Here is a 23,687-nt window from a genome sequence, read left to right on the forward strand (position 1 = left end):
GAGTTTCTTTAAAAAAGATAACAGAATTATTTCAAATGTGAAATACTCGGTTCACCTCCTAATACACTGCAACCTATTTATTCTATTCTGCAACCTATATCAAGCTAACATCATTAAAACTTGTTTCTTCATAGTGCCACAAATATTTTAAAGTCTTCTAAGACAACGAGGAATTAGAAGAAAAAAGAATCTTTACATAAACATTGAAAGACATTCACACTTCAGCTACTGCTTACTTGTTGCAATGGTGTTTTATGTGCTTTTTGTATCCTTCATCTTGCAACAGATGTTCTGGATTGTATTTTCGAAGCCATTCTGCTTTGTGTATATCAAAAGTGCTAGCCTGGGTCTTCACTTTTTTTCCTTTTCTTCCTCTAGGCACAGGGGCTGATAAGCCTATGTAATTTAAAATATAATACAGTAACAGGTAAGTATAGATCCCCATGGCACTTACAGTTCCTATATCCTATACCGGTATCGTGACCTGCCGTGAGAAAAAAATACTAGCATCACAGCCTCTGGGTATGAGGGTTTTTTTCTCTTTTGACTCTTGGAGTACATTTCACCAGCTAAGGACAAAACAGGAGAGGGGGAAAGAAAGGAGAGCGTGTTGTCACCTTCTATGAAACAGAATAGGTTCTTCTTATGAACTGAAATGAAAACAAAGTTTACAGAGTATACCAATCCATTTGGGTAAGCCATCAAATACAAAGCAAAGCAGAAATGACACTTCTTTTCCCATCAATTGAATTGTGTATCTGGAATAAATTCCATTTATTTCAAGTAGGACACATTAAGAGAGAATTTTTAGTTGTTTTTATCCCAGTACCACAGGCATACGTATATGAAGCTATTTAACTGCAGAAACACTTAAGTCCTTACCAAGGTGATTCTGTAACTCTCGTGTTTGCCCATCCTCTGTTGGGGTAATGAGATCCCATATAAAACTTTTTATTTTCTCATCCCCTCTGTAGTGGACAAGACAATAGGCTAACAGAGCTCGGCAAATTATCTCCACATCCTGTTCATTCAGCTGTCTCTTGAAGCGACCATGTGACAAAATTTCTCTCCATCGACCCCACCTAGTCCAAAGTGAAACACAAATCAGCACTTAGAAGTGAAACACTTGGGTAGTCTGTAGATTTCTGTTACAAAAGGGAATTTCTCTGCAAAATATTTAGCTTTCCACTTTTTTCCTTCAGCTTAAGTTACTGAGTGGAAATATGAAAGTAACATCTGCAACAAAACTCCATCTGTTTAAAACAAAGTTTTAAACAAAACTTGCCTGTTTACAAAAAAAAAAGGATGATTGTTTTAGGTTTCTAAGACACAAAACTGACCAGAACTCATACTGATAAGCAGAATCATTTACCTTATAAGGTGGGTGAGAGAAGACCTAAGATTTTATTTCCAAATCAACATATCTGATTTAAGTATGCTTAAAATAACTGGTTAGATTTTCAGTTCCTACTTGCACCTCATGGAAGTGCAAGATGTTCTGCTATTATGAACATCAAGTCACCTACCAAGCCTTTATTTCAGATATTTATTTATTTACAGAGTTTAAGCCTGCCTGTAGCACTTACTGTAATGTTCTTTAGAGAGACTACTGTACTGTAGCGCCCATGTTAAATGTCATAATCTCCTCTGAAGAAAGGTTTTCACCTCTCCTCTTCAATGTTTCTTCAATTGCAAATTGTCAGAAAGATTTATACAGGGTGCATGATAAACTCACATAAATTCATATGCTAAATAAATTCTATATATACACACCAGATTATTGCCAATATAGCTAAAAGTTATTCCATAAATACCATTTAGTGCATGGAAAAATACTGTTTTTTTAAAAACTTCCTAGAATGAAGAACGATGTATACAATACCCATAGACCAGCAAGTTTTTTTCCACCCGAAAGCACTCAGTTCTTCCGTATCCATTGGAACGGTCACAAGGCCTGCGGAGTTTCGGTTTATCATCACCCTCGCTCTCCACTTCAGACAACTCGGCCAGCTCATCTTTTGTAGCACTGAAGGGCCGTGTTTGTTTCCTAATTCTTGGGGTATCAATAACCAGGCTGTTCTGCAAAATTTCAAACAAACCTTATCAGAGAAACAGCTGATAAGTTTTTCTTAAGCAGACGGCTTCAGTTTGGAAACAACAATTTCTATCTGATGTCATTAGTAGGTATTTTGTAAAGACATCACAGTAAACACCCATAAAGCAAGTAAAACATTTTGTGGTATTTAGGGCCACAAAAAAATGGGTTTCATACCATGATGCCAGTACATGAATTATAAACAGTACTGAATACCTCATCTGAGCTGAATACTTACACAGACTACACTGCAGTCTCCGTGAGTAAAAAGGGGCACCTTTTTAGAACTAACTGCATGGGAATGTCTTCAAGTACAGGACACAACTTCCAGTATTATAACGATATAATTCTTAGTCAGCTATTTTGCAGATTCCAGCCCAGGATTTACAGACAGAGAAACAGGGCAATCAGAACAATTACACACTTCCAGCCATTTCCAGGTCTTTGACAAAAATCAAAGACCCCTGAACTCTTTTGGGACAGCACGGAGCTAGGAAATACTAAAGCTATCAGCAGGCTGATTACCTGTGCATAAACTAACCAGCAGAAAAAGTCTGATTTGTTGAAACGTTTATCAAAAAAGCATCAGAAATACTACACGTGCTACTTCAGAATTCAACAGCAAGCACATATGTGAAAAAACATGCATTAAAAAAGAGAAATACTTACTCTACCACTGATAGCCTCTATATCTATTTCTGCTTTTTTGGCCCATTTCTGCCAGAAGTTGGGATCATCTAGTGAAATATCAGTCCTGTTTCCAGATGCAACAAAACTAGCCTGTAACAAATAAAACTAAATCTGACCAACATCATACATCAAAAGTTTGTAGAGTTTGAATGCCTCAGTGCTGTGAAGACTGCATAACCTCATTTCATCAAAAATCTCCCAAGCAGTTGTTAAGACTTTAGAAGTTACTTACAGTGCAAAGCAACTCAAAAGTTATCCTCCCCCTTAATTTTTTAAAATCAGATCCATAATATATCAGAAAAATCTAATGAACTTTTATGCACCATCAGGAGAGAAGAACATGAAGCAGCAAGATTCTTCTGCTTCTAAGACTGAATCTAAATTACTTGAATGGAAGAAAATAGAATCTTCTGAAGAGGCTTATCAGCATTTGGGGATTTCATCTCATGCAAAAGTACTCGCTTGAGGGAAATTTCAAAGGAGTGTTCAAACTACTAACAATTAAAGCTTGAGAGCACGGAATAAGCTTAATTTCAGAAGGCATTTAAGAAACCCTGATACACTGCTTTTGGGAAAAGAGTAAATACATGTAAAAATTTCTAACTCTTCTGATAAAAAGACAGTGATGATGATGTTCCCTAATTGGTTTCCTATCTCTTCTTTAAAAGTCTATTTTTTATTTAACCCCCAATCAGCAAGATATAAGAGAGCCTAAATAAATGTATATTTATAAATAGTAAATTATTTATAAATAATATAAGTTTTACTTTTGCATTGTCTTTTTTTTTTTTTTTTTGGAATTGTCACAACTGCATTCTGATATACCCATGTTCCAGACTCAGCTATACCGCTTGATTTTTTTTTTTTTTTTAAAAACTTATTTAGGTATTTTTTAATTTGTATTTGTATTTGTTCAGAATCATATTTGGCACATGCTTTGGAAATGAAGGAGTCCAAATTTACTTTTTGTTCTGTTCATCCAATTTTCCAGCATAGGTTTTTGGATGCTATTATATTACTGTTTTTCTCTTACCAACCAAAAATTAGAAAGTGTTGCTCCAATTTTATTCTAGACGATTACTCCTAAGACCTTACATTCTCAGCCACCCTCCATGTACATATATATACTCTCCACGCCCTGCTATTTTAGGAGCTTTTTTATTTTGCTTTTCAAACTCTTGCCAAAAAACCTGAAGGTTTAAAATATATCATATGTGTAGGCATTTTTAGAATAAGCCTGACAATTTTTCATCTTATTAATTATTGTCTCATTCACATTTTCCCCCGCTCTTAACATACCTGAACACAAATGGATCTATAAACAAAACTGTTTTAATATTCTTGGTTAATGCAGTCCATTATATCTCACACAAATCCTATCTTTTTCAAAAGGAGCACACACCTATTCCTCATCTTTGCTCAAGCATGCTCTTTGCATCTGGCATTTACTCAATCTGTACGTGCAAATCTGATTTTGCTATGTGCACGTTAATATAAACACATAGATGTAAGAACCCCAAAAATGTACCTAACATACACACACGTTAAATAAAAGTAAACATAACTTTAAAAAAAAAAGCATAAGCTTTACAACATTCGATTACATTTACAGCTCTATGCTGTCACAGAACAACTTGCTGCTTCTGCACCTTGGCAAATGTGGAGCCCCTTCCTTCTGATTCAATTGTGATAGTTTTAGTACGACGCTGCAAAATTTGGTCAATGTCTTCCTCACAGAATTTAGAGCCTTCATCTTCTTCATCCATAATGGCACCATATGCACCTCTTCGAAGCAAGTCTTCTATTTCTTTTTTGGAGAGTTGTTGGATCTGAGCAAATAAAATAGGTTTTAGACAGCTGAAAAAAAAAAAAAAATCCCCCGAAGTCTTTCTATATAACCTAACTGTGCCTTATAATTTATAAACTTAAAATCTAGATTATTAAAAGCTAGCAGAAAAGTCTAGTTGAAAGTTGAAATAATTTGTTATGCGGTTATAGTACACCTTTTTACAAGTATGTGTCTTTTTCGTTTTGGCTATTCTCAACACCGTGATGAACATAAGTTTAAAAAAATTACCTGTTAATACTAGATGTAAATCTCATCTTATATTAAAGTAACACATTATATTAATATGAGCAGATACAAGGAAACAAAGGGAAACTTTTCTCCTTGTTTTAACTTTGACATTATCTACCTTAGACCTTAAGAGGCAAGAAATAGTGAAAGATTTATCAGAGTAACTGACTACATTTAAAATTACGTCAACTATATTGTTAGTCCACATCAGAAAACGTAACAGAGATGCAAGCAACAGAAAAATGGTAGCTTCTGTAATTTAAAATAGTTCCTACATGACTACAAAAACAAAATGAAAGTTATGTCAAGAAATAAGTCTACATACACCACCGACACTGTTTTCTCTTCCACTCATACTCTGTAAGACAGCCTTATCCAGTCCCAGTTTCAGACTTGCTCTGTCAAACATCTCCCTTTCATAGGAGTTACGCGTTATTAGTCTGTAGACCTTCACTGCTTTGTTCTGACCAATCCTGTGACAACGCGCTTGAGCCTTTTGAAGGAAGGGAGAACGGCAATAAGAATTTAGACTTATCTAGAAATAAGATAAAATTCTTCTAAGAAATTGTTTCTGCTGTAGCGCAATCTGAAAAACAATAGTATTAACTCAAAAGGAAGTCAGTTCACATTTAAGGAAATGGAAGCTACCAGACATTTTCCACATTGTGAACAGTTTTCCAAAAACAGTGTAGTAAGTAAGATGCAGATGAATGATCTGTGATGAACGCTACCGAATGGTATTTCTCTTGCAGTACACTAGACAAAAAGGCATGCTAGCTCCTAAGTTATCTGATCTCCAGATACAAATGGTAAAGGAGTTCTGACTTGAAAATTGATTCAATTTCAGCATCCAAGTCCTAGATTTGATTAATTCACTCTTTCTTAATACATATTAATCCTTTTCTATATATTATGTTTTAGCTGAACAGCTCTATTTCTATAACCTGTGTTAGTCAGTATATGCAAAACCTAACTCCCAGTTTCATAACGTTATCAAAATCTTGAGGGTTTTATCAACTCACTGACTTAGTTTACCTGTGCTGTGCTTCTAAAGAGTAATCAATTTGAAAGAAAAAGTTAGAACCCAGCCATACCCAGATGACCTCTCCTATCCAGGTAGAAAGTATTAAACAAAAAACATTAAACAAATGCCTTAAAAAACCTGAATATTTTAAAATATGCACGTTCAAAACAGAGCCAATATTCAAAGTGACCAAATTTATATCAACCAGGTTTGACTTCTTAGGCCTTGCTATTATGCTTTAAGGAATTTACCTGCAGATCATTTTGAGGATTCCAGTCAGAATCAAAAATTATACACGTATCTGCTGCAGTCAAATTAATGCCCAAACCACCAGCTCTGGTGCACAGAAGGAAGACAAAGCGATCGGAATCTGGTTTGCTGAACCGGTCAATTGCAGCTTGTCTGAGATTCCCTCGTACTCGCCCATCAATTCGTTCATATAAGTATCTGGAAATTGCCACAGATACACACACACAAATCATCACAAAATTTTTCATAATTTTCATAAAAAAGGTGATTAGAACAGATCTTCTGCTTGCGTATTTATTCTTTACATTGAATAAAAGTGATATAAACTAACTTTCATTACCAGTGGGTAACATAACCAGGAATCACGATAGAACTCGTGTATCTGTAGTACTAATACACATCAGCAGGTCCAAACACCGAGTATTTTAAGACAAGTTCTTCTGAACTTTGCCCTTTAAAGCAAGTACCTGATTATACGTACAAGAAACAAGTATTACCATGGCACTTCGTTGCATTAAAACACACCATAACCTCAAGTTCCATGTGGACACTTAAGTTTTTCACATGCTATTATGCTTGGACGCCTGCCTAGGCTCACAGAAGCAGGACAGTGTACTTTTGTATTATATACCAAATTGTCTGAACATGTTAGGGGTAACCGAGTAGTAAGCAGAAAGCAATTCTTGGTGAGCTGTCATTGGACAAACTGCATATTGATTCTGTCAAGGTTAAGTGAAAATGGAACAAAAATGACATGACAGCACCTCTAACAGTCTTTATCAAGGCATCAAGGAATCCAGGGCTTCCTAAACTAAAACCAGCAAATTTAAAAGCCTGAAGTGAAACTGTCATTTCTGTTACCTTTGATAATTACAAAGACTCCTATGAACCTTCTGAAATCAAGTGAAATGCTTAAAAAGGGAGCAAATACTTCTGTACGTTGTAAATGGAGTAAGATGCTGAATGTGTATCTACTCGTCAAAAAGCTTCACAACCATTTTTCTTCTAATCAGCTGTAAAATGGCACAGCAGATAATCCACAGGACCACAGGCATTTTGGCAGGCAGCCATCTCCTACAGTCATGAATTCTGTTAAGTATTAAGTCTAATCATGTGTGCACTCTAACATTTCTAATCAAACGGTAGTATAGAGCAAGTTTCAGCTTCTATGGATTTCAGAAGATTCTACCTGTAGATATGATGCACTAGTCTAGATGTTACATCGTTGCAGAAAAAGGAGTATTTTCCATACTGGATTATAAGTACTACTATGAAGTAAAAATTAGTCTATTAAAATAAAACATACAAACTCTTGAGCTCTCAGTTCAAATAGATAGCTTTATGAAACAAAAAACATAGAAGCATAGAAATCATATGAAATGATCACAAAAAGAGGTATTAATATAATCAACTAATGATTTTCAATATACATTCCAGTATCCACTGCAGAAAGGCTTGACATGTTTACTAATTTTTTTTTTTTTTAACATGTTAACTCTATATTACTATGTAGTTCACTGACAAATACACACTTCAAAGCAGTATGTACATTCCAACAAACGGACTATTAAAACAACCAGAACGATGCCTTTTTACAGTTTTTCAGGTTGATATAGCAACTACTGATTGTAACCAAGTTTAAGGTTAGATTTTATGTGCTAAGGCTTTATGCATAGTATTTAGTCACGTGCTTAAATAAGCTCTTAGTTTCTGTGGAGTCAACAGTATAATCAAAGGGTGCTATTATAAGTGACAGCAAAAGCTGATCTAAGGAGCTGCTTTATGGCTGGCAGTTCAGTTCTGCTGCAAAATTCAAAGCAGTAATAATTTAGGAAAGATAGGAAGCACATTTTTATTTTTGCATTAATAAAAAAAACCCTCCAGTTGTTTAGGATTTTGTAATTATATTACGTTGGGAGTAAGGAGCTGCATTACCCCTGTCTGGTCAAAGTTCAACATGAGGTAAATAAGGAACACATTCTATGCTTCTGGGATTTGGATGAGCAATGTTGAGCTTGAACTTACCTGGTTTCTGACAGGCAACGCATAAACAGTACATACATACAAGAATGTTTAATAGAAAACGTAACAAACTGAAGGTTTACTCAACAACCTCTCTTTAGTTGTTCTCTGAAATTGTTGGTGAATAAATGACAAGCCATCAAAGAACACAGCAAGTTACAGAGTGATTAGCAAAAAAAACCCAAAACAACCTCCTACCTTTGGTATACTGTAATCATTAATCCTGCTCTAATATTCAAAGATATGCCCACTGAGAACAATATACTACAGGAGACAGAATATGCAGTATCTTACCTTTTATGTATAAGGTAATCCTCCAAAATATCAAGGCAGCGCACCATCTGAGAGAAGATGAGGACCTTGTGGCCTCCTGCTTTCATTTTTGGAAGAAGTTTATCAATAAGAACCAATTTACCAGCAGACTGGATCATTGCTTGCAGATGGAAGTCAGGAGCGCTTGGGCTATACGTTTCTTTAAACTCTCCAAGGATTTTCTCTTCAGCACCTACCAAAGAATAAATTTCTGTATCTATAGATGTATCTACACAAATATATCTGTATACATACAAGACTAAGTTACCAAAATCCATGCTTGTACTCTAAATATCCCCCTTAGCCACTGCTGGAGACAGAACAAAGTTATGGATGGATCTAAAGTCTAGCAAGAACACCTATTTCTATGCTCTTTGAAAACAAGACTTAAGTTTTTAAGCAGAACACCACAGAAAAAACACCTAGAATGAAGTGAACCCCCCCAAATTACAAAAACAAAAATACAACTTGTTCTCAAGTGTTGTGTAAAAAAACAACTAAAAACCACAAGTCCTTTTGTCTCTGTGATATTTTAAATGGGACATGAGTCTTAAAAAACAGTACTTTGAAGACCTTTTCTGAAGTCCCACTATGATTGAAATCATAGCAAAAACTTTTAAGAACTGAAAGTGTATTTTCTTGCAAGCAGGAAAAACATCTAAGTTAGTTATAACTAAGTGAGAAAAGCAATGAAGACTGACACAGACCATATCACTCGCAAGAAGCTTTAATTTTAAAAGTTAGCTCTAGAAGTTCTTTTTCATACTGCTTTTAAAGAAATGTAACATTTCCACGAGATAATTGCTTCTAGATGTTCTGTGAAATCTTACAAAACAACAAGTTCTCGTTTCAGGCCTCAAACATGCAACTGCCTCACAACTTTTCCTTACATCTATCAAAAAAATGCTTCCACCTAATCCAATCCATGGCAAGCCTGATGAAAATGTCAAAGAATTACAACAAAAGTTCTTAAATATTTTAAATAAAAGTACAAAAGTAGTTTAAAAAAAACCCCAAAACCAGTCTTTATCATGTATTTACCTTTGATGAGATAAGGGTGATTACAACACTTTCTCAGTTCCATCATAGTGTTAACCAGATTGGGTACATTTGCTTGCCCTGCTCCTTTGGATAAGAAAGCAAAATTTTTCTCCAAAATCGCTCGATAATATTTCTTCTGAATATTAGTGAGTTCTACTTCAATTATAGTTTCCTCCTTAGGAGCCAGCTTTTTTTCTACATCTTCCTTTAATCGTCTGAGCATCATGGGTTTCAGGATAGCTTGTAGTTTCTGAACCTAAATGAAACACGACAGTTTGTTGGAACATGAAAAAGTAATAATGTAGTTTAATTTAAAATTTTTGAACTTAGTATCACTAATGTTTTTTTCCTAGACTTATATAAAGTATTTTCCAGATGGGATACAGCCTTATTTTTAACTCCAAATTACTAAAGAATTTTTTAATGTACTCCAAACCCAACAAAGAATATCTTTTTAGCATTTGTCTGCAAAGACTCTGCCTACAAAGCCAGAAAACGTCAATTTTTATTATTCTCACTATTTACTTGCCAAATTTACAAAACCTACCCCAAAAAGTAACAATAATTCTTTAACATCAACTATCATACTTAACTGATTTCTACTGCAGTAGAAAGTTTAGAGAAATTGTACGACAAAAGAACTCACAGGTAATACGTGGGGAGTGAAGGGGAGGCTGTGGAGCAGGGAGAGTTACTACATAAAACAAAAGCTTTTCCTTCAAGGAAGTCACTCTTAAATACTAAAGCTCAGAACGAACTTAATGAACATGCAATACCTGTTCCTCTGTTTTAAGGTCTCCAAATTCTTGCATGAATGTAGATTCAGCAGGAAAACGCAGTGGTTCAAGAAAATGAAGGAGGCTAAATAATTCTTCTACTGTGTTCTGCAGTGGGGTACCCGTTAACAGCACTTTATGCTCCTGTAGAAGGAAACAAAACTTACATGACCTTATGTGCACACATTTGCAAAAATTTCTGTTGAGTCCGAGTGTCATAACCTGAAAATACCAGTTCTGTGCACCAGTAAGTACACAGGTAATACAATTAAACAGATTTACAAAAATGTAAGTATTGTCTACTAGCTTTTCTTTAAAATCTGTCTTCCTGCACCTGTAATGAAGAAATGACTCAACACTTCAACTTTTGCCTGTAATATTCACACATGTATAATCCTCTCTCTCTATAATGTGGAAAATATACACTAAGCGTGTATCAGAAAGCAAGTAAGACAACTTCCAAGAACATGTAGCAGCAAGTGTATCAAAGTAATAATGAAGTAAAAAAAAAACAATGCAAAACTAGTCATGTGCATGTTGTAGTAATGCACCAAAATACTCAAGATTCATGGTAGTATCTGCTTTTTAAAATCTTGCACTACACCAAATAAAACCTTAAATATGGGATTAGACAATAATTCTATTTTAAATTCTACTACTTCCTTAGTAGTGTTATTGCTTGCTTGCTTTTGTTGTTAAATAACTTGTTTAAAATACTTTCTAGGTTTTTAAACATTAATTACTGCACAAAAACTTGCACCAAAACTATTTTATTATTAAAAAGTGCATTTTAAATGAACTCTTCATCATAATCAAAAAGAACTATAAAACAGTATTATCAGAAATAGATTCTGTTTACAGTTAGAACTTGCCACATTTTATTTCATCCAAAATATACCAGCATCAGCTATCAAAAATACATACATTTGAAGAGAGTATCAGGAATAGATATCTCCTGAGAAAGACTGCTTGAGAGGTCTTTTTTGGCAGATAAAACAAATTTGTGATTTATTATCATACTGTACTAGAACTAAACCCAAAAAGTGCAATAGAGTTACTCACAAGGTTCATCAGTTTTAGTCCTTCCAAGAGTTTGCAATTTTTGTTCTTCAGTCTGTGAGCTTCATCAATAATAACACATCGCCATTCAATTGCATTTAACTCTGGACACCCACCAAGAATCATTTCAAAAGTTGTGATAATGGCTTGGAATCTGTAGGTACCTCGAACGATACGTCCCTAGAGATTCATCAACACACAAAATTTGTTACATTACCTCGAATCTACTAAATTTAAAGATTTTGTTGTTGAAATTTTATCAAGAGCCAGATATCAGATTTTATATTATAAATTTTTTGTCATCCCATACACATTTATTACATCTCTAAGTCTGCAATTAATACTAATGAGTAATTATCCATAGCCACAAATCCAATATTGTCTAACCAACAGTAAAATTTTAACCACTTTTAAATTACAGATTCAACCATCTAATAAAACTGTTTCAAAAACTGCACGTAGACAATATCACATTTTTAACCCTGGGAAAATCTGAAAGACTAACTGACAGGAAAAACCCTACAGTCAATCAATCAAAATATATGACAGTAATACATTTAGCACTCATACAGTAAGTAATAAAAATATCACCTGAGAACTAAGTGAACACTTTTTATCCAGCTTACTCTACTCCATTTGTCTAACAAAGAGAGTATGTAAGGCCTATACAATAACTCACTACAGAAACAAGATGTCATTTTAATATTTAGCACTACTGTAAAAAAAAGTTTTCAGCCTTACCAATTTTGTAGAAACACCATGATAGTTTCAAAAAAAAGTTTATGCAGAATAAATAGAAAGGGCAAAAATCCCCCTTTTAAAATAGTTAGATCTCAAGGTTTTTTCATGTCATTTAATGTGAAGTATTTCAGACAGAAAAGCAAACTGTACACAAAGCTAGTTTACACTAGGAAAAGGAAATCAACAGCTAGCTAAAGGTAACATAGAGCTTAATCAGCTGTATTTTTGTTCTCACTGCTCTTCAAATTCAGGACCCAATTGCAACCATCTGTGTACACTTTAATCTCCACATGAGTATCAGCATCACTGCTATTCAATTGCAAAATTACTCAGCATACTGAAACAACATACATCTTGCTGCAACCACCTTCACAAAATTTACTCAGTAAGCATATGTTAAAGATTCTGATATGTAAAAAGCTTAAAAAACACATCATGGGATGTAAAATGACTTTCACTAAGACATATGTACAGATAATGTAAAGTATACTTTTCATTACTACTACCTGAAACATGTTTTGGGTACATTATTGCATACAAGTGACATTACAATACCTGGGAGTCCCTGTAGTACATTTCATACTGCTGAATCATCTGCCTGCTGATCATACTTCCATGATACACTACAACATTAAGGTCAGTCCACGTGCGAAATTCTCTTTCCCAGTTTGTTATAGTGGAAAGCGGAGCTATGATCAGAAAAGGCCCTCTTATACCAGCCAGGAGGATTTCATAGAGGAATGTAATTGACTGAATGGTTTTGCCAAGACCCATTTCATCCGCTAAAATGCAATTTCGCCTGAAAGTAAAATATATTTATTTGTTATTAGCATCAAAGAAAGTACAGACACTGAAGCTGTTACTCAATTGGACAACTTATAAAAACAAAGCTCAAATACACCACTTTAAAACAATAGTCAAAATTGAGGCACTGTACAAGATGCTTGCAAATGTTCCCTGGTTTTGGTGGAAGAATGAACTCAGTACACAAAACCACAAGCTTTCAATCATGTTTAGCACTGGCGAAACCTAAGAATGGAATGTTCCATGAGGTTCTCCCAGAAAAATATTGCAAAAGTATTCTTTTGGGACTGCATTTGCCCTAATTAAAGGAATTCAAATTAATCAGATTTCCTACATGTACACTCACCTTGACCAAACTGCTAGAGATTAATAAAGATTCCCTAAAAGTCACAGATGAAAAGCATCCCGGCTCCACTCACATAAAAGTAGTGCATTATAGCATCACTTGACAAATTTCCCCTCGTTTCCAAAACTGAGACAGACACATATAGCCAAATTACTACATGAGTACCACCAGGTGCTCACCCTCAGCCATACATTCCAGCCCTTCGCTCTGTTTGCACAGATGCTCACACAGCTATGCTTGACTGAGAATTAAAACAAAATTTTCTTTTGCAGATCATGAAACTGCATGGTAAAACAGTATGCTCATTGACATAATCTCTATAAAGGACAGGCAACTGATATTTTGAAAATCAAGCAAGCAGGAAGATTCATTAATAGAAATCCAACTTAGATACAGAGAAAAACATATCGTTCTGGAAAAAAATCTTGAAAGCGATTACATTCCCGTTAATACAAAATAGCATTAATGAACAAAAGTTAACCTTAGCTTACAATATAGAAAACACCATTATTTACTAGCCTTATTTTTTAAGAGAGGTAACTTTATTTGAAATACAAACTGATTTTAGAAATCATTTTGAAAGATGCAAGTGTTTCCCAGTTGTTCCAAAAATTCTGAAAGCTTGTACTTCAGTGGAAGTTGCTTTTTGTTTTAATTTCCTCATAGCCATTGAGAATTTATTTTCAGTTAGGTTAGTTTTATTCTTTTAAGATTTGTTTTTTGTTTTTTTCTTGTTGATAAAAACATACTTGTACACCCAAAGGAAGAGAAATTTGTTTCTTCCCGTTACACTCTTTTAGCTATAAGCAGAGAAGTTAAGATAAATTTAGTTAAAACAGTATTCATTCCCAGTAACAGTGATTCACTCCAAACGGTTTAAAATTTACATTAAAAAACATTCCATGCATATACCTATTGTACCAGTTGAATAGGAGCCAGTTAAGTCCTTCCAGTTGATATTCCCTGAGCTGATTGCCATTTTTATATTCCCTGGACTGTTCTATCTTCTTCCAGGAGTTTGGAGGTGGTCGGTCCTTTAAGGGAAAGATTAATACAAGTGCAAGTTGGTACACGCTTTATTTTTCCAAAACGTTTTAATCCACTATTTTCTGAGTGTAACAATTTAGATTTAGAATGTAATTTTTCAAACTTAAAATTGGGAAGGTGTCATTGTTAAAATTAGTTACTAATTACTAGTCTGCGGAAACCTGAAATTTGTATTTGTCTATACAAATTAATACTTTAAAAATTAATTTAAGACTATATTATAACAATATCAAGCATCTGATTTCTAAAACTAAGCCTACAAATAGCTTGGCACTGGTAATTTGAAGCACTAATTCGTTTATATGAGAAACTTCAAGAATATATGAAGTTTCATTTTGGAAGCTCTAAGAACAGCTGTCCTACAACCAGAGCCAACCAAGTATTTGGGACTACCAAAATCCCCAAAGTCTAAGTAACTCTGGATGCTGATGCTATCCTCCTGAAGCAGTTTCGGCAATCCACCCTGAGTTACCGTGATCTTGCCCTGCTCTTTCAGCACTTGCCCTGGTCACTGCTGATCACTGGATCTCACAGATAGCCAATTCAGGAAACCAACACCAGGAATATAAAAAAGTAGACTTGTGAGTCGATTAGTTCCCTGAATCAATTTCACCACGGGATCAGATGAAAGACAGTATCAGCATACGCAGGATCATGATACAAAGGACATGACAAAACAGACTGTAACAGTATCAAGGTATATCATCTTAATGTCCCTAGCAAACTAAAGGAAAGCTGAGAGGCTACGTATAAAAAAAAAAAAATATATATATATACACACAGACAGAGTAGTTCCCAAGCCTGGAGACTCAACAGCTGGCCATTAGTTTAGCAGGCAACTTAGGAGAGAAGTCATGAAGTTTTTGGCTGAAGCTAGGTAGGATTCCAGCAGAAAACACCCTCTTTGGATAGCTTCTGCATCCCAACGTGAATGAACTCACGCATTCAAGCAAAGTACTTTTACCAAGAGCTTTTCTGATCAGCTGTACTTCCCCCCCTTCACTTCTCAGTATTTATAAAAGCTTGCATTCACCCTAGACTCATGTGGCCTTATCCGGCAGCTCTGGATTTTAGATTTGAATTTTCTCTCTCTCTACTGCCAGCGTCAGCATCACCTGACACCAGGTCCCCGTGCAGCAGCAGCTGTCCCTCCCCTGCAGCTGCGGCTTCCTCCCCTCACCCACGAGCCACCATCTGTCCACTCCCCCACACCAGCAGCAGCCGCGCTCCTGCTCGCAGGGCTGCAGGCAGCCAACACTTCTGGTACTTGCTGCAGCCTGGAACAAAAATACTTGTTGCTGACGGTAAGGTATCTGTCAGTTTTACAGTAGCACTTTAATCATCTTTTTCTCTCAAAGCCAAATACGGTAACAGAGAGGCATAAAAGCCCTTCTTCCCACGTGCCAAAAGAGCAGGATTTTAAATAAATACTAGAAAAATTAACTAAATATAAATATGAAGACATTAACTGTGACTACTGTCATCATCTGTAGATGGAAAACCCATTAAAATAAAATCCAAAGCCTACAAATTAAAACACTGTGCATATTCAGTTATGTAAAGTAAATAAGTTGGAACAAGTGTTGTATTACACCACGCAGGACACATGTCTTACTCTGACAATGACATGCAGGACTTCCAATAGAACTATTTTGTTTTCTCCTGCTCTATGAGACAGAAGATTGATAATTTAAAGATAAAACACATTTCCTTATTACACATATTTTTCTTCCTTTCAGCTAGCCCTTTATGACAAGAAGAAAAATAAAAGCAGGAAGTAATTACGGAATCTGTTTGACAGATCTCGTTTGCCAATTTCCTTCAGTGTTGAAGCACAAGACTTAACTCTGTCCTCTATAAAAGGATGTTTATACTTTATTCTGTTTTCTCCTCGTCTTAATGGTGTTTAGATTCTGTGATAGCTAATTTCAATGTGTTGCTCATCACTCAATTAGAAGCTCAGAAAGCTATAGCACTTCACATTTTTTCCTAAACAAAAAATTTGTATTTTTTTTCAACAGAGTAACAAGTTAAATGAGAATATTTATCTATGCCTACCTGAAAATATTATTATTGCTAGGTAATAAGGCACACAGATCCTTTACACAGAATGTCAATAAGCCTTATGTTTTAACACAAAAGTTTAAAGTTGGGAAAACCAAATCCAATTTGCCAAGACAGACAAGTAAATTAGGGATAATTTTACCAATCTCCTTGAGTCAGGCCTGGAAGCTTGCAATTGTTCAAATTCTTCTATTTTTGCTTGATCTACATCTTCTTTCAGCTCCCACGTACTGTCTTCATATGGCAACGAACACCATTTTACTAAATAGTAAATAACAGGCTGCAGAAGAAAAGTCTGAATGTTATCAGCTTTTAATTTAGTATACAGACTGTTAACATGCCTTACTATCTGAGCAGCTAGCTTACATGAGAGCTGGAAACAAATGCACATTTCTGATACTTTTAAAAACGTTCGGTGTAGATTCTTGTTATCTACCTACTTCTCCTTGGCTTCTCATACTCTGCCACTTGTTGTAGACTCCTGGAATACTTTTCAATCCCACTTACCCACAATTCAATCTTAGTCTTAGGAAAGATAAATTACTACATTTGTGATGTTTGTGGAAATGGGGTGGGAGCAGAATTAACTACAGAGGTTAACTACAGAGGTGCTACCCAGAACATTTCCTCCACTCTCCAAATCAGGCTACCTAAGCCTAAAACAAGGAGCTTGAGAAATTTCCTAAAACAGAGGTCGTCTTAACAAAATAGAAAGCTTTATGCTGGGGGACATATATAAAAATTTAGGAAAAGTCTCAAAAGATTGAACCAAAGCAGATAATTTTATTTAGATTCAGTAAATAAATATTTACAAACTAAGTAAAAAGTCATTTTTCAAGAAGTTGGGGGAAAGTCTTATGACAACAACACATTGTTTCTAGAAGTGCAATAATGACAAATCCGCTGCATACAATGAAAAGTAATTTCAACCCTCAACCCTGCTTTAGGAAGATTAATGCAGAAATCACTGGGTAAAAGTCTGCTCATTCTGCTATCTAGAAGAACAGAGTAAGTATCATAGCTATTCCAATTGCCTTAATCAACAACTTTTGTCAGTCTTTGTTCTCTGCTTGCCTCAGACTCTTTCTGGATTTTGGCAATTTATTTGCTTGATCTGCTTTTCCGTTTTCTTTTTTTTTTTTTTTTTTATTTTCTAATCTCTTGGTTTTGTTCTGTAATAGCTTTCCAGAAGAGGTACTTTAAATTAAAAAAAGGAGTTTTGATAAATACAGACGGAAAGGTCCATTGGTGGCTATCAAAACACCTCTCGACCACTGGTGGCCTAAAGCCTAGGGACAGAGTTAGAGATGAAGAGGGAACCACCGCTGCCCTGCCTTCTTGTGCCTTTTTTTAGCAGCGACCCCTTGTCACTATCAGAGGGACAGGACAGTACATGGGATCAGCCTTTTGTCAGAACTCACAAGGCAATTATCAAACCTCACATTTACTTCGGTAACTACCTAAGCTTTGTCTACTATGACCTATTAATACTAATAAAAATACAAGCCATTGAACTCTGATCTCTATTTCAAAATACATGGCTAGCATAGGAAATGACAAGATTATTATGTCTTACTAAAAATATTGTCAAAGCGTAAAATCATTAAGGTGCTACTCTGAAATCTGCTAAAATTATGATTATCAAACACCATTGGAGGTATATCTTCCTGACTTGCTTTAAGGCACACTTACCTCACCAGTGTCCTTATCTTCACAAAGAGATACTTCTAATACCCGGTCTACTTCAACATAGTCAGGATTAAAAGGTTCTTCTTCCATCTGCAATGCAGGATTAATAAAATCAGTAGAGAGGCAAAAAAGCTGGTATATGCTAAGACTTGGTCTCATCGTACACAAAATGAATTTGGCAGTTGGAAACTATCGAGGCTTTCGCACACACCTTAAAATTCCACCTCCCCCGTTTGTGGTTTTTTTTTTTTTGGCAACTGGAACTGAAGAGGGATCTGACATTAGAATAGAAGATGCAGTCATTTAGAGAGGAAGTGCTGTCTTGGGAAAGTCATATAGTAGAGAAACTAGCCATACTAACACAACCTTTCCCTCCTTACTGCTTTTAAGTAGTTACCCAAACAATCCCAATCTTAAAATCATGCAAGTCAGGTCAGTTCAGTGACTCCAGAAGACTTGCTCTTAAAATTATGTTGAAAAACCCTGGCTGCAACCAAAAACCCAACCCCGATGGCTAGTTTTTACTTCTCAACATTCAGCTGTTCTATTAAATGCAAACTATTAATCACAATTTTACAAGGAAAAAAAAGCTTATTTAATTGTATATTTCATACTCACATCTGCAAAAAAGTGAGCTCTTTGTGCCTGCCTTAGTTTGAATCGTTTTATTTTCTGCTGGATTCTTTTATCCTTTAAAAGCTGTTGTTCTGTGGCCCACTCACAGTGGAGGTAAGAGCTAAAATTACAGAGAATAACATTAACATATTAGTTAAAGCAAAAATTTACTATCTACTTTCAATATACAGTTTAAATAATGTATCTTATAAACCAGAATTTCACTCAAAAAAGAACATTTTATCATTTAAGACAGAATTCACTGTAAAGATCAAAGATTTATTCCTCCAAATAATTATCTTACAGCATCTAGTTAAGGCAGTGTTTTTGGGCTAGGATCCATAGAACTCTATGGATTCACAAATTTCTTTGATGTGTCCTAAGAAAAGAAACAAGTGTATTTAAAGTGAGCTTAAATAAATTAAGTTTAAAATCTGACACCTCTATCAGAAAGTCCCCAGAGATATAAAATATTTAATATATTGGATCTAACTTTTTCATGTACTTCATGTGAACACCTCTTCACAGGTACTGCTGAACTACATAGCTCAGCCCATTAAAAGATCAGTGAGGAGCACCAGAGCCCCTGGCAAAAAGGAACATGCCGTTGGGTTGGGAGAGAAGTATGAAGTAGTAGAGTCAAAGGAAGGAGGAAGCATGAGAACCAGTACCTACACCATTTAACGGCACCCCAAGCGAGCCTTTCTGAAGTTAGATTGGTTTGACAGAAGTACATATATTTCTTCCTCACACCCCCTTTTTAATGTATTTTCATCACTTTTTAAGCTTTCTAAAGATATGCTAGAAATAAAGAAGAGCTTTTGCTGGGTATTATTCATTCTCGGATGAAAAGACAAACTTTACTCTTTCAGAAAACAATAACCAAACGGTTTCCAGAAACATGAGAATCCAGAGTCTCAAAAAATTACATTTATTAGCAAGAATCTAATGAAATTACCCACATATGTAGAATTAAAAATGTGCTTGCATTTTCAACATCAAGAACTGAGTAGCGACAGGAAGATAGGTATGAAGTTTAAAATAGGAAAATATGGAAAAAGTTCTTTTTCTTCTTCATTCTTTTCTATTTCCTGCTTCTGATGTAAAATTATTTCTATCGCTCGAAGTTTTTTCTTTTTAAAACAGTAAGACTGACTCCTACATCAACCTCTCCTAAATATATGACACTAAATCTAATCTAGGTTCACAAAAATAGCTCTGACTGAAATTCATGAAATTAAAATTAGCCTCAGGCACATAGCCCCTGCTGAATTTAATAAATATATATCTTCTCTAAAAATTCTGTTCTTTTGGCAATAATGGCTGTCAGCTTATTGGTCAGTGCTGGTTTCACAATACTGATAATTTAAAAATTATTACTAACAATATAATGTAGATTCTTAGCAATTTTAAGATTAAATTTGTAAAGAAAAATCTCAAAAAAATGACAAAATCTGATTATAAGTAATCTTCAAAAAATACAAAACTTTAGTACATGAATATGGTTCTTATTTCAGTCAACACCTCCAATGAAACAACTTTTTAATACTTACTAGTTCTTGTATTTTACAAAAAACTCTTCTGTTTCTACTGTCATCCCAGCAGATACCTAGCAAAGGAAATTTAGGGGAAATGTAAAACAATAGATACAAAACCATTTTTCAAATAAGCAATCCCATGATTTATCCCATGACAATCACTTACTTCTTTCTTTATTACCCTGGAGGATAAGATTTTGTCTACAATTGCTGCATCTTCTTCACTTGGATTTTCCTATAAATGCAGAAAAACAATTACACAAATTGCAGTAAACGCCCTCTCTTCAAACTGATCAGGCTTAAAACTTAAAACACAAGTGCCTTGTTAAAAAATCAACAATAAAGGCAAATTTGACCTCTACCAGTAGCATCCTCTTTAACAGTCTGGGAGTAAAATTTAAAATCCAGGTCTATATCCAGAGAGAAATACATGCAAAAGTACAGTAAGTCTGGCACTTCCACAGAGCATCAGATGCAATGCTCACCTGCCAAACACACTTATAGTGCAAGCAATGGTGATTCTGATGCTTTCCAGACACAGACTCACTGTAAATGCCCTGTTGAGTTGATCTGATGCAGTGGACATACCCAGAATTTCGTTATACAGATATGGAGAAATAAGAAGTCTGGCAGACTGGTTAAAAAAGAAATTAATAAAACAAAACCAGCATGTATCAAACTCAATTTAATAGATTTACTCTGAACACAGATAACAAACATGCTGTGGAATCAGGCAGACAAGGTCGTGCCTGGGAATTCCAGCAGGGCTTAGGTGTGACACAGATACAGGATTACTTGGCTCTGCCAAGACTGAAGCTGTGGTTCCAGAGATAAAGAGCCAATCTTTAAAGGTTGCTTCCAATAACAAGACACCTTCCCTCTTGTCTGATTTGTTCTCAGTCATACTATGTTTCTCCTTCCCTTATAACTTTGGCACTCCTTCAAACATCTCATGAACACTTTCTTTCCTGCCACTTTATTTACCTCGAATGGCTCAACAGTAAGTTTGAGTACCAGAGCTGGCACAAGTTAAACAGTGAAGTGTAAACCTGAAGTGGGGAAACAAAAAGGGAGGAGCATCCTTTTTAAAAATCTCCTTAAGCATAGATCCCCATAGGCTCAATTAATTTTATACTTGTGAAAGTCATGATAATATTGGCATACAGCTTTTTCATATACCTATGCATCATAACACATTATTCGAGATATACCTATCCTTAGTCTTATCCTTAACTTCAGTTAAGTCAACGAATGTAACAGAAAAGAAAAAAGAGTAATAAGCCATTTCTTCCCGTTTTCAAGATCTTAGGAAGATGTCACATTAAATAAACTATGGCTTAGTAATAATAATGTATTCCTTCCAAGTTATGAGCTTTATTCACTGAACTACTTGAGACAAATGGAAAGTTCCCACTACAGACCAAGCCAGTTTTTACTTACCACAAATAATTGTAAAGGCTGTTCAGCAGGTAAAGGGGCAGAATTCTTTTTGATTTTCACAGAAACTTTAGCTTCTTCTTCTGACTGTTTTCCTTCTCCTTCTTCAGCATATTTTTTCCTTTTTACTTGACGATTTGATCTTCTCTTCTGCATGCAGGAGAAGAAAAATAGAGGTTTCAGCAAAAACTTCCTCTAACATGAATTGCAAGTTTGGGAACACTCTAAGCAGTATTTTAGCTGTATCTAAAACCAAGGCCAAGATTTGATAGAAAACATGAAGCATGTGAATCACAGAGGAACAGAAGTAGCCATATACTATTTTTGATCAATTTTTTTTTCTGTTTCGTATAAACATTTGATACTTTCATTTTTAGAGTTCAAAAGCAAACATGGAACAATATTTTCAGAGTATGGGAACAAAGCTCATATATAACAGATCTCCCATAAGCATGAGTATTCCAACAGCAATTTCATAATGCAGTGTAACAGCAGTGTGTTACTGTCCAACTCAAGGATCTATGTGAAAGATAAAAAATATGCTGAAGTGTCTCTACTAAACAACAGTGCTATACAAAAAAATTACAAAGATTTTCATTAGACCGTATTGGTCAGATTGCTGATGAAGTCTGATCTGATGGCTAATAAAGTTTGTGGCTTTCTTAATGTATTTGTTTTCTCCTCCACCTTAATCAAGCTTGTTTAACAGCAGCATTTGGCTTACTTTGCGGTTTATCTCTCTAATCTTCCACTCTTGTTTCTGCAAGAATCTGAGGACAACAAGTTCCAGTTGGAGAAATAAAGTTCAGTGTAAGAAAACAATTCCTTCTCATGCACTGTTTAAGTTTCAAATACTTAGATTATTAGGATATTGCATATCCTTTCCACCCCTCAGTACCAATATATGAGACACCGCATATTCAACCGTAAGATTAATTTGTAAATCCATTGAATAAATAACGATAGCAGAATCAAACTAGTCAGCTAACATTTGAAAACACTGCAATCTGCTTTAGAGAACTGATCATCAAAAAAATAAAATCAGCGAAGTAAAACAATCTATAAAATAAATTAATTATATTGAGCTACACAGCAAAGCGTATTTTTGTTTAGGAAAAGCCACTGCTGGTTGCAATACACTGTAGTAATCAGTTGCGAGAGGAACAAGTTGTGAATAGAACAAATACCAAAATCCTGTGGTCATACTGGCTTCTGCAGAGCAGATATTAAGTAACAGTAAGATTGCAGCACAGGAACTTTCTTCCTCACTGTTAAATTCAGTCCTTGGTCTGGCTGGCATCTGGTAAAAGACCTAGCTATACTTTAACAACTACATTGTAAGTATTTCAGTAAGGTAGAGCAGTAACACTACATATACAGTAAAAATCCAGGAATGGGCATCACCATTTTTCTGGAGAAGCTGGGACAGTGCACATATGAAACTACTCCATCAGCTTTCCACAATAATGTAGCCAGATTAGCTATTCTTCAATAAAAAGTGAGTGTGTGCGGGGTATTAGCACAAAAAGAAACTTCAGATTTAAACAGACACATTAATTATAGTTAAATTAACAATAGTTTGATGACAGAAGTAGATTTTTTTTTTTAAATGCCACCTATTAATAGGAGCAATGCAAAATGATGTATGAATTAGGAAAAGAAGGATTAAAAAACAGGTTCAAGTTTTACTCATTAAGTATTTGTTGAGTTTTTCAAAACCTAATGAGGCATTAACTGGCATTTTCAACCCTTCTCATTATGTCTTTTCTTAAAGTATGAAGTGATTAACAAAATGTCAATAGATGTATGTTCTCCAACATATTAATATATAACCTGAGTTGTTTGAAAAAAACTTTTTATTTCCCTAGGCTGAGAAGCATGGTCATAAACAAACGCTCTAAGGCACAAAATAAAGCAGTACAAGACATTTTTCCAAGAAATATACCAATGTATTTAAGGAAGACACTTACTAAGCACCCAAAATGAATCAGGGTAAAAAAAGACCTGAAATTGCCCCCCAGAGCTTAGAAATAGACAGCTATTTGCAATAGGAAAAGAAAA

General features: G+C 35.0%; 1 protein-coding gene across 11 annotated transcripts in view; it reads right to left on the reverse strand.

The window, feature by feature from the left end:
• CHD9 (chromodomain helicase DNA binding protein 9) overlaps positions 1-23,687 on the reverse strand; it is a 100,646-nt gene that overhangs the window by 21,489 nt on the left and 55,470 nt on the right. For all 11 annotated transcript variants that reach the window (XM_075161156.1, XM_075161157.1, XM_075161153.1 and 8 more), the window contains 19 exons: positions 21,630-21,776; positions 20,356-20,424; positions 20,205-20,260; positions 18,655-18,772; positions 18,040-18,126; positions 16,490-16,627; positions 14,149-14,270; positions 12,642-12,885; positions 11,349-11,525; positions 10,287-10,430; positions 9,511-9,766; positions 8,452-8,662; positions 6,138-6,333; positions 5,188-5,355; positions 4,435-4,614; positions 2,765-2,875; positions 1,883-2,079; positions 883-1,082; positions 237-396 (listed from right to left, as the gene is read on the reverse strand). In XM_075161156.1, the coding sequence (XP_075017257.1) occupies positions 237-396; positions 883-1,082; positions 1,883-2,079; positions 2,765-2,875; positions 4,435-4,614; positions 5,188-5,355; positions 6,138-6,333; positions 8,452-8,662; positions 9,511-9,766; positions 10,287-10,430; positions 11,349-11,525; positions 12,642-12,885; positions 14,149-14,270; positions 16,490-16,627; positions 18,040-18,126; positions 18,655-18,772; positions 20,205-20,260; positions 20,356-20,424; positions 21,630-21,776 (2,981 nt within the window). The remainder of the gene's footprint in view (positions 1-236; positions 397-882; positions 1,083-1,882; positions 2,080-2,764; positions 2,876-4,434; positions 4,615-5,187; positions 5,356-6,137; positions 6,334-8,451; positions 8,663-9,510; positions 9,767-10,286; positions 10,431-11,348; positions 11,526-12,641; positions 12,886-14,148; positions 14,271-16,489; positions 16,628-18,039; positions 18,127-18,654; positions 18,773-20,204; positions 20,261-20,355; positions 20,425-21,629; positions 21,777-23,687) is intronic.

The sequence above is a fragment of the Calonectris borealis genome, chromosome 12 (assembly GCF_964195595.1).
Source record: "Calonectris borealis chromosome 12, bCalBor7.hap1.2, whole genome shotgun sequence".
In the NCBI taxonomy this organism is placed as follows: domain Eukaryota; kingdom Metazoa; phylum Chordata; class Aves; order Procellariiformes; family Procellariidae; genus Calonectris; species Calonectris borealis.